Here is a 12,081-nt window from a genome sequence, read left to right on the forward strand (position 1 = left end):
CACTGAGGGAAAGAAAAGATTCCTACAGAAGAATCCGCACGCAGAAATATCAAAAATGACGTTCAGAGAAGTAACAGATCTGGCAGAAGTCTCGTTTCAAAAAGTGAAATGTGTAACCTACGAGAGATACAAGTTATTTACGAGAATGCAAGAATCTGGAGAATCTCTAGAATCATTTCACGCAGCGTTAACTGCTCAGGCAGCCAGATCAGAACTAGGAACATTGGAAAATGAAATAGTGCGAGACTTATTCATCTCGAAGATGAAGAACATGACATTACAGGATACGTTGACATTCGAAACTCTGGATCCAGAGGAAGTTCTAAAAAGAGCTATAAAATTCGAACATAGCAAGTTAACCACAATGGATTTCAAAAGACTAATGCTGCGGCTGCAGGAGGATCAAGTAGCAATTACACATCGGGTGTAAGAATAAAACAGGAACCTGTAATGGCAGTACGAAATTTGGGGGGGAAAACCAAAACTCCAAATAGAAGAGAAAATAATAACAGACAGAATAATAACAAAAATCAAAACACGAAAACGAAACCATGTAATAGATGTGGAAGGATGTTTGAACAAGGACACCTAAAAAACTGTCCAGCGATGGGAAAGGACTGCAAAAACTGTGGTAAACCGAATCATTTCGCTAAAATGTGCAGATCACAACAAGTAAGTGAAATTGCGGAAGATTCGGAAGAATCGATAGTGGAATGCGACCAGATCAGTGAAGGTGTTGGGTCATGTAGTGAATTTGAAGTCATGTTGATACATACCCATTTACCGGAAAATGAACGAGTTTCAAAATATGTGAAAGATCGAATCAATGAAATGAGAAAAGAAACAAACGGAAAAGTGGTTAGAGTTCAGAAAATAGACTCTATTCGAGATCCAACATTGAACCGCGTAAAGTCACTAAAGGCTATGGTACGAATAGATAACCAGATTATTCAACTAACAGTGGATACTGGTAGTCCTGTTTCATTTCTTAACTGGGCAACGACAAAAGAAATCATGGAAAAATCAAACAAAGTGAGATTCATACCGTCCGACAAATTGAATTTACAAACCAAATTTGTGGACTACAACAAACAACCGATCAGTATCCTGGGAGCCCTAAAAACCAATCTGAGGTCAGCGGGCTGGGAAGTTAAGGGCGCAACCTTTCTGGTATCAGAGCGAAAAACTAGATGCATCATGGGATTAGACTTGCAAGGACAAGTGGGAATAGTGACTACACAAAGAACAGCGCCAAAAGAACTCACCAGGTTTGACGTGCTCATGTGCGAGCAGTCGGAAGGTTGGAAAGAAAAATTTTTCAATAAATTTAAGAACTTATTTGAAAGGCAAGGCATTTCTAAAAACCACATCGCCAGTTCAAAATTCAAATACCCACTATGTCCGATACAAGAAAAGGGGAGAAGAATCCCAATTCATATACAAGATAAAGTCGAAAAAGAAATCGAGAAGTTATTGACAGAAGGTCATATAACAAAACTTGATAAGTGTACAAGTGATTGCTTTATCGCCCCGATTGTGATAACAGTAAAGAAGGACGACTCAATAAAATTGGCAATGGACGCGAAACCAATAAATAGACAATTGTTTAAAAACAAATACCAAATGCCGAACGTAGACGAACTTATTGACGGGGTAAGCCAGATTGTAACCGAAAACAAAAAGGGTACGCTATATTTTTCGGTGTTAGATTTAAAATATGCGTACAGTCAACTAAAATTGGCTGCGGATACAGCTAGGCAATGTAATTTTAACATTGTGGGCGGAAAAGCAACCGGAACTTACAGATTCTTGACAGGATTCTACGGACTAGCAGATATGCCAGCTGAATTTCAAAAGGCTATGGATAGAACCATCAATCATGCTAAAAACACATTCTGTTTCCTGGATGACATACTTATTGTGTCAAAGGGAAGTGAAACCGAACATGCCAACCTAGTAGAAGCAGTATTAAAGAAATTGGATGCGGAAAATTTGGCACTGAAACTATCAAAATGTGAATTTTTTAAACAAGAAGTGAATTGGTTGGGTCATCATCTCTCAGAAGAAGGAGTTAGACCGAAGATCACTAAAACGGAAGCGGTAGTAAACTTGAACCCGCCGAAATCCCTAAAACAACTAAGGTCATTTCTAGGAAGCATAAATCATCTAGCTAAATTTATACCTAACGTAGCAAGTCTGACAGAAAAATTAAGACCTCTTCTTAAAGAAGAAAATCAAAAGAAAAAGTTAAAAAACATGAAACTCCCGGTGAAAAAATTCGAGTGGGGGGATGTTCACACAGAAGCATTTAATGCTATAAAAGGAGCTGTGGCAAATATTACGAAAGTGCATTATTATGATGCAAATCGACAAACACGAGTTAAGTGCGATGCTAGCCATGATGGACTAGGGTCCACTTTAGAACAACAAAATGATGAAGGGTTGTGGGTCCCAATTTCGTTCGCATCTCGATACCTAAATGCTCAAGAAAAAAAATATTCAACAAATGAGTTGGAACTATTGGCAGTTGTTTGGGCAGTAGACAGATATAAACACTATCTTCTGGGGAAACCATTTACCATCGCAACTGACCATAAAGCTCTTACAACAGCATTGGATGTTAATCAATCAAACAAGACCTATCAGTCACGCTTAACCCGGTGGGTTGACCGGTTACTGCCGTATCAGTTCAACATAGTTCACATTCCGGGGAGGGACATGGGCATAGTTGATTATTTATCGCGTGATCCTTTCAATGATCCCTGGCCCGAATCAGAATTAGACGAAAAGTTTGTAGTAGCTACGATAAACTCCTTTCATGAAGCGTTCGACTGCTGGAACAGTAGGCTTAAAGATTCAAGTGCGCTCAACCGGAACGAAAACGTTCTAGAATGTTCTAGAAGGAATGTTAGGAAACAGTCATCAAGTAATGGTTGCTATAGCAACCAAAACGGTCAAAACCGAACAAAGCTCGACCGGAACGAGAGAAAAAAGTTTCCACGACTGCAAAAACAGCTAAACACAACAGTTCAACAGAAACAAATCACTTTTTCGTCAAATCAACCCAGCAAACAGTCAGTCTCAAAAAATTGCAAAATAAAAAAACGACCAGTACCGAAAAAAATAGAAAAAACAGACTCAAGAATCGAGATGTCAGAAAATACAAACAAAACATACGACTGGTGGTCCAGCTCACCACAAGATTGGCGGAATGAGGAGCGTGAAGAAAGCTTAATGGACCCAAAGTGGAACCGATCATTTTCCACCAACAACGAACTCTCGGGAGAAGAGGAAATCACAGAGACAGTACAACGTACAAGAAAGATTATACGAGGAGGAAGAAAAAATAGGGACAGCTCAGACAGCGAAACACGTCAACAACAACGAGTAAAATGGTCGCTGGAACCGGAACAACAACGAATAGCGGACCAAAGACTGCTCTCTTTCTGGCAATTAATAGGCGGAGAAAACAATGTTCAGGAAAATCGAGAACTGGTGGCCGATACTCAAGAAGTCAGAGAAAATCTGGAAGACGAATTCAATCCAACATCGTCAAAACCGATCGCATCGACAGAACGAAAACTCAGTGAGGTGAACGTAATAGAAGTCGACCTAACAACCACAGAAGAGGCGGAGAGTGAGGAGGAAGTGTGCTCAATCCAACCGCCAAAGGGTCTAGGAAAGTTAAGGCTGCAAAAGCAGCAACAAGTAGAGACTCTGGACAACCTCGCAAAACTTCGACAAAAACTTACTAGCAGAACTGACCACAGAAGACACGTGGATGGACCGCCTCAGGAGAGTGATAGAGAGAGGGGACAAACAAGGATTCGAACTGATGGGACCCTATACAAATCCGTTGTGGTCGCAGATGGCAGTTCAGGACGACTGCATCTTGGTGAATAATCGGCTAGCAGTACCAGTTCAACTACGACAAGCTGTCCTGAAACGAATACATCGGGGACACCCAGGACAGGAAGCGATGTTGGGAGCAGCGCAATATCTGTGGTGGCCACACATGAATAAGGACATCGTGAATTTGGCAGAGGAGTGCCGTAGTTGTACCAGATATGGTAAGAATGTAAAATACCTTATTTCGAAAAATTCGTCAAAACCACTACCACTGCTCACGCAGCCGGGACAGGAGGTACAACTAGATTATGCGGGGCCTATAGAAAATCAAAAAGGAAAAAAAATCTATCTTTTAGTAGCTATTGATCGATTCTCAAAATTTCCATCTGTGAAGGTTACAAAATCGACAAGCGGAAAAAGCACAGTAAAATTCTTGAGATCATATATCGACACTCATGGAGTCCCTGAATCAATTCGTTCGGATCAATTTTCAGGCTTTAAGGGAAAAACTCTAAAAAAATTTTGTTCGGAACTCAATATCGAGCAAAAATTCTGTCCGGTGGGGGATCACAGAGGTTGTGGGTTGGTTGAACGTACAATTCAAACAATAAAGAGAAGACTGGGAGTGATGATGCTCGATGAAAATAATAAATCAATCAAATTATGTCTCAGTATTATAATGCGAGATTTACGATGGAACAAGCAGAAAACAATTCAAGTATCCCCGTTCCAAGCACATTTCGGCAGACTACCAAAAACAGAATTTAAAATTGTGAGGGATAGGTTTTTAAATAATTCTGATTCTTTAGACAAACAACACTTGGAACGCTCAGCACTGACTGCGTCTCAAATGAAAAGGAGGATTGACCAGTCAAGAGAGAATCTCAAGATAGTGCGCAAGGGACAACTGAGCAGGGATACAAGCCCACTGCACAAGCAGCAGATAACATCGGACAGAGACAAAGAAAGAGCCAAAGCCCTAAAGGAATTGTTGGAAGCGAACGCCCGCTGGAACTACGAAAGAAGGGACGCAGCTAAAAATGACATCAGGAAATTAGTGGACGAGACAGGTCAACTCAATCCCGACCTTCGAAAAGAAATGATTTACTCTTGGGAAAAAGGATTTGTGGAAGATAAAGTAGAAAACCAATGCAAGTCACCACCCAAGACAATACTTAGAAAGGACCCCCGAAGGAAAAGCGGACAAGCCCTAACCAGACCACTAAAGGGGAAAATAGCTTCAGAAACGGAATCAACAATTAAGACATCGGCCGGTTCGATCTATAGAAAATCGGACATAGCTCAATCAAAAACCGTACTTACACAAGAAAAACAGAGAAGCACAAGTAAAAGTCCATCGTCGGAACCTACAAAAAAGTTCAAACGAGTCAGTTCTCCAGAACTACTAGAGGAGTTGGAATCGGAGGACGAACTCCAAGGAGAAATGGAAATCGCAAATGAAATGGACCCAATAGAGCGCTTTCAGAAGAGCCAAACAATCGTCACTTCTAAGGACACAGAAGCCGGGGGAGGATTGAATCTTGCTATAAAAAGAGCAAAACCAAATTTGGCGGGACCAAAATCATCAGAGGAAATAATCACGAACAAGCCGGAAAAAAGCGGAAAAGAGAAGAAAGGCCGAAGCAAACAACAACAGGGGACAAACGCAAACCAAACTGCGACTGCAGTCAACTCGGAACAAGAGCAAGCAATATCTAAGCCGGATTCGGTCACAGTAGATACCAAAATCCAGTCGAGTTCTACGCCGAAAACCAAACAGCGTCCGAAACTGAAGGGCATTGACGCGCACACCCCTCTTGAAGATATAGTGGAGACTTTTCACAATAGAAATTTGGCACCATCTGACTGGGAAAAGTACGCGGACCAATTATTAAAAAGAGGAGTGCAGCGAGTTGCGGATGAACTTAGAGAAAATCCTCAAAAAGGCTCAGAATTGGATACGAATTTCGAACCACCACAAGGATTCTCGGACGAATCAAGTGCGGAAGAGTCAGGTGTTCGAAGGAGTTCAAGACAAACAAAAAATAAAGAACCCAAACGTTTCGGAGATCCGATAAAACATTCAATCAAAGAAATATCCGAAAATCTTACAGGCAGAAGTCTTTTGAAGGAGGCACTTAAAGAATACAGAAACCAGCTGAGAGAGTTCAAAGATCGGGAAGACAGACCTTTGGAATCAAAAGTGCGGCGACTCGAAAGACATTTATTTATGCGAAAATTCGGATATGCCACTTTAGATGAAGGAGTAGATTGGAACCCGAGTTGGGAAATTGAGCTAGAGGAAAACTGAAATCTACATAATCCAAAAACTGTCATTCATCTTAAGAACTTTCTTCCGAACTGAGTAAATTAAAACTCTTTTAAATAAATTATCCTACTGATGTTGTATAATTTATTTCTTTCACCGAGGGGGGTGTGTCATACCGCTAAGCAGTACTCACTATACGGATGTACAGCCAACCTCTGGTGTTAAATCATTATTTTATGGTACGCTCAAGGTCATACATAAGTGATGACACTGAGACTAAGTGAGAGATCAGAGTACTTAACAACGATCTATCTCTCAGTACATAAGAAAACAAAGAAAAGAGAAAATCTAAATTCAATCTTCTAAATAAAGTATTGAATTCCAACTTGTTTTCAATTTGATATCGCAACGCATGAGATCACGTCTGGTTTCTATAAATTAATCTTTGTGAAATTTGGACATCACATTAAACTTGACGCTTTTGCAGTTTTCATCTTTAAGAGCTATATAGTTTGCATGGATGCTACAAGGTTTTCAGTTCACTTCAGGTGTGGGCCACCTCTACCTGTGAGTTTGTGCGCACGCTCAATGGCCACAAAAGAGGCATCGCCTGTCTGCAGTACCGGGACAACCTAGTGGTGTCGGGATCCTCGGACAACGACATCCGACTGTGGGACATAGAGAACGGCGCCTGCATTCGCACTCTGAGTGGCCACGAAGAACTAGTGAGATGTATCCGATTCGACAACTACAGAATCGTATCCGGTGCTTACGACGGGTGAGTGAAACATATTGTCTCACAATCCGGAATGGTTACGATTTTGAGCATAGGCGCTGTCCAAGTGCATCGAATGAGTATTTTTAGGAAAGTTTTGCGATCTCGTCATAAATACGTTAAAAAGAAATGTGCTCATTGCTGAGCATTTATAGCATTGAGCACTTTTTGTAGTAATTTCTTGCAACTGAACTAAAGAAGACTGCTCGAATCACGGTGAACCCCTGAATATTTTCATTGCCCCATAAGATATCTCTTTTAAAAATTGACAGTTTCAAAATTTTGTGATTTTTAAGTGTCAATGAACGATGATATTTATCTTCATTTGGTTTTGCTGTTTTTTTAGGAAAAAGACGCTAAAATTCAATTCTCGCTGGTTGAAATTTTATCATTTTGAAAGTTCATAACCCTTGCGATCAGCAAGGGTATTGCAATCGGGTACTAGACTTTTTTCCCGTAAGTAACTTTGTCAACAGATAGGTCAAACTAAGAAATGGTGGTAATCAGTATGTTTTATACCATTGGTTTATACACATGAATAATTAAAAGCATAGTTACTGTATTGGCCTTGTGTTTACCTTAAGAGTTGCCAATTAATATTTTTTATCAGATTCTAATTTCAGAAGGCCATCAGTGGAAATAAATGAGCTATTTTTTGCGAATATGTTGTTGCATTTTTTCAATGCAAATAAATTTTTTTCTAACTTTTCAAAAATGTTTGCTTTGTCGGTCAATTAGCACGGACTTGTTAAGTATGCGATTTTTATTCTCGCATTAAGCATTCGTGGGTTGTTATCGCTACGTAATTTTTGTTACGATGCATATTTACCGTTTGTTTATATATTGCGAAAAATGAAGAAAAGTTGCGACAAAGGAAGGAATTTTTTTTTCATATTCTTACCGGAATAACAAAATTATTTAGTAACCCAGTTATTTTTTATTAGACAAGTTTTTTTTGAACAAGTAGTCAATCACAACAGATTTTTGAAATTCAAAGAGCTTTAAGTGATATAGTGTTTCTCCGTTTTTCGACAAATTACAAATGATCAAAACAAGTAAATCACTTTATCCCGCTTCCTTGAATTTATTGAAACTTTTCCAATTGTATACTGGCTCTGTAGTTGTTAAATTTTCCTCTACAAGCGCTGGCATGTTTAAATTGATATTTTTTGCATCTAGTAACAAGTTATTTGAATCAAGAAATTGTTAATTAAATTTCAGTTAATTTAATTCACCGCACACGCTGTGTTAATAGAAAACTAGTGAGCAGTGAGCTTGAAATGTCCTAAATAGACTATTTTAACGCTTTTTTCGGGGGAAAATTTTGTTAAGAGTATTGAACGTTCTGAAGACTCTTATATAGGTCTTGGTGATTTTTTTTCAGGAAAAATTCAAAACGCTCTAATAATTACAGATGTGCATTCATACATATTGATGCATTAATGAATGCACTTAGGTATAAATGCACGTTTTGAGTTCAATTGAAATTCATCTGCTTCTAGGTCACGTAAATAGCACTCTTTAAATACGAACGTGGAAATGGCGCGAAAAACGAACTGTTTCTAGTTTTGAAAGTGGAATTTGCTTTTCAGATTTTAAGCGGAATGAAAACTTTGCCTGTTGATCCAATTTTCTAAAGTTGGGTTATCTTTATCAAAAAAGCGCCGATCACAAATCGCTCTAGAAATTCAAAGAGCTTAAAGAGAATCTCCTTTTTTCTTTGAAATTCGAAAGTTTTGATTTTTTTAACAAAGTGTCTTTTAATGTTTACTTGCGTTCATTGCTCTTTTCTAATCTTCGATTAGCTATGTTTTAACAGAATCACTTGTGTCTTGGTTCACAATGAATTCAGATTTTTTCGCATGTGGTGCGGCAAGATTACGCCTTGGAAAGCAAAGGCCTTGGACGGCATGGAATCTGACTGTTTTTTTTGTTCTAACTGGAAATATTAGTTTTCAAAAAAATTTCGGCCGATAGTTTCTATGCTTACGTTTTTTAGGCTTAGTTGCCACATCGTAAATTTGGTTTTTGTGTACGTTATTTTCAATTTAATAGCTTTCAGTGTTTTGAATTCCTGCGAATTTTAATTGAACTATTCTTGACTTCGTGTATCTTGCTGTTTTGTTTTTTTTTCGCTCAAAAACTATTCGGCTTAAATGATTTCGGCTTATATTTTATTATCTTAGTGACCTCTCACTTTTTTTGACTTATCAGTGATTTCAAATCCTTCATTGAAATGCGACTGCTCAAATGCTTTTAGTTTTCGAGATTTGACATTTTTTAATGATTTTTTCAAAAGATTTCAAAGAACCTACCTGTAACGTGAGAAAACGTTTTTTGTCAGCCTACTCACTGGCGTACTCACAATTTAGAACAAACTTTATCGTCAGCGTACTCACAATTTAGAATGCTCTCTTAGTTTCTGACATATGATGTTTCTTATATTTTTTTTCAAAATGTTTCGGGAACTTTGGTTTAATAAAATTCACGAAATTGGAAATTCCCAACACTCTAGTTGGGTGCTGTCAGGGCAAGCTCAGGGGTTGCAAATTTTGCAATAGCTTATTTCCGATATGTGCTGTTTTTAAGTTAACCAAAAATTGGAAGCACCGGAGGTGCGTTACACGCTAGTTTTTTTCTAACTTCTCCAATTTGGGATAATTATTGAGTGCTATTTACCAGTTTTCTACTGGTGCGTAGCGTGTGCTGTGAATTAAATCATTCCAAATTGAGTTAAGGCTTCTTAGTTGTTTCACTTATTTTGTTGAATAAATGAGGAATATATCATTCTGAGCTTGACTTTTTGCCTTCGGGGGATTAAACATAAGCCTGCAAAAAAATGAGTTTTCAAAAAAAATTATGGTCTTTATTTTTGCATAAAACACTACTGCAGATATCTTAAAGGGTATTTAGAATTTGCCTTGATACGAGCATTCTGGTTAATACTGAAAACTTTCAATTGAAACAGACTTATATAGAAGCTATTATACTTCTCATATCTCAATTGAGCAATACAAATCAAAAGAAGTAATTTTGAAATAGATTTGTTTGCTCCATTTTCCATGTTTTATCCAGCGGTTTGACTTTTGCTCCGATCATTGGAAAATATATTTTGTATTCCGGTGTGTTTTAGTTTTTTGTTCTTTCTTTATTTTCTTTCCATGCAAAATCAGGTAACAAAAATAATCATCGGAATGGTTCGAGTGATACAGCAAATTTCAGTCGTGATTTTCAAAAAGTTTTCTCATTGAGAAAATCTTCTAACAAGTTTTTAATATTTATTTCAATTTTGAGCGAATAAAGCGAGTGAATACGCAACAGCTTGTTTATGCTTAGTTTAAGCTCTGAAAATTTAATTTAAGACCTGAAAGCAGGTAAAATTAGTTTTTGGATTTTTTACCGCCTTTTTGGTCACAAATTTTGTCCAATTTGCCTTTATTACTATGACTGTCAATTATGCCTAATATATAGTAACGTCAGATCTTTTTATCACACCGCGCAGAAAAAAAACTACAGTGTACTTTTTTGAACACTATGGTCGGAACATTCTGTGCTACATGCGCAATAAACGCCTTTCCCTGTCTAATGCTGCAAGTGTTTCAGTAAAATCAAAGTGTGGGACCTGAAGGCTGCGTTAGACCCCAGAGTACCCTTAAGCGAACTGTGTCTACAGACTCTAGAGGTAAGTTCAGTTCTGATTTGTGATTAGTTCAAGCCCAATTTCTTGATCTGATGTCTACCAACAATGCTTATTTTTTGAGTAGTTATCGAAGCATTTCATGCGCGCTACAACTGTCTTGATGCAAAAGTTCCTCCAATAAGATGAAAAGTAAAGTGTATTAAGATGAAAAAAATGCTTCAAATACAAAAGTTCCAAGTAATAGTTTTAATGGAATAGAAGCTAACAAATTTTCTTTGGTTTTAGCAACACACCGGTCGTGTATTCCGTCTGCAATTTGACGAATTCCAAATCGTGAGCAGTTCTCACGACGACACCATCATCATTTGGGACTTTTTAGACGGGCGGACGGACGAAAACAGCCAGCAGACATCTCAGCATAATACAACAGCACCTCTCGCGACTAATACTTTCGTTCCTAATGCCCCTGCCAGCACCACGAGTAACAGCTCGCCGAATTCTTCAGCATTGACGGCCACGCCCAACAACGCCGCGAACCAAAGTGGGTCGACCTCAACCTCGGGAACACACTTGCCCCCGAGGCCGCCGAGCTTGACCGGATCGCTGTCACCACCGCTTTCCCCAAATCATGACATGACGACATGACGATACCAGCTCGAGGGTCTATGGTTACAGCAAGACCACCTGATATAAGTTATGAATTACTCCACTTACCCATTCGAACTGTTTCTAAGCAATCGTAAACCACGAACAATTCAGCTGTTCTTCTTATCTCAACAGTTTAAATTTCAACAGCAGAAATTTCGGTTCATCTTTTCTCGTAACTGACGTGTAAAATTGCGAGTTTTTATTCACAGAGACAAATGTGTTCCTCTTCACGTTTTACTAGTTTTAACGATACGATCACTAATTTTTGTTGCATTTGAACTGATGGTTTCAAAATACTCCCGTGCGAATCGAATATTTTTCTGGATTTACTTTGCACTACATTTGTAGCAACCGACCGGCAAAAACGATGTGTGGCTGTTAATCGTGTAAATGGTGGCTCTTTTTACCTGAAAAGTGATCATTGATAACTTGCTTTTCGACCTCACGCATACTTCAGTTATTCAACGTACTACGGGTCAAATAACCCTACCGAGCCAACTCTCTGCAACTTTCTTGTTGTTTTTATCAGTTTTTGAGCTATAAGTTAATGTAAATGTTATAGTAAATGCAATCTATATGAAGTTATCGATGAGTGTTAAATGGTTTATTTCAATAAACTTTTTTTGTTTTTACTGGTTTTTGAAATGACTGCTCTTTTACTGCAGTCAATCTGATCTGAGACTGAGAAATTCAAAAGAATCTAGAAATCATCATGGAGAAATCGATTCACAAAAAGGAAGTCGATTTTGCACATAGTTATGTAGCGAAGCAGCGCTTTTCACATCAAGTTTTTGATACAGTGCTGATTTAAATCATCCGGACAAAATGAACAAAACTTGAATTTTCAAACACGTTTTTTCTCAATTTGGGTTAAGATTAGACGCAAAGTGAAGAGACCAA

At 38.3% G+C, this 12,081-nt stretch overlaps 1 protein-coding gene across 1 annotated transcript in view; it reads left to right on the forward strand.

Moving 5' to 3' along the window:
- The window catches only part of LOC134839090 (beta-TrCP-like), a 79,010-nt gene extending 67,197 nt beyond the window's left edge, over positions 1-11,813 (forward strand). Inside the window, exons 8-10 of the mRNA XM_063854516.1 lie at positions 6,667-6,896; positions 10,497-10,575; positions 10,819-11,813. Coding sequence (XP_063710586.1) covers positions 6,667-6,896; positions 10,497-10,575; positions 10,819-11,178 — 669 coding nt within the window. The 3' untranslated portion in view covers positions 11,179-11,813. The remainder of the gene's footprint in view (positions 1-6,666; positions 6,897-10,496; positions 10,576-10,818) is intronic.
- Positions 11,814-12,081: the final 268 nt, after the last annotated feature.

This window comes from Symsagittifera roscoffensis, chromosome 2 (genome assembly GCF_963678635.1).
Source record: "Symsagittifera roscoffensis chromosome 2, txSymRosc1.1, whole genome shotgun sequence".
Classification (NCBI taxonomy): Eukaryota; Metazoa; Xenacoelomorpha; order Acoela; family Convolutidae; genus Symsagittifera; species Symsagittifera roscoffensis.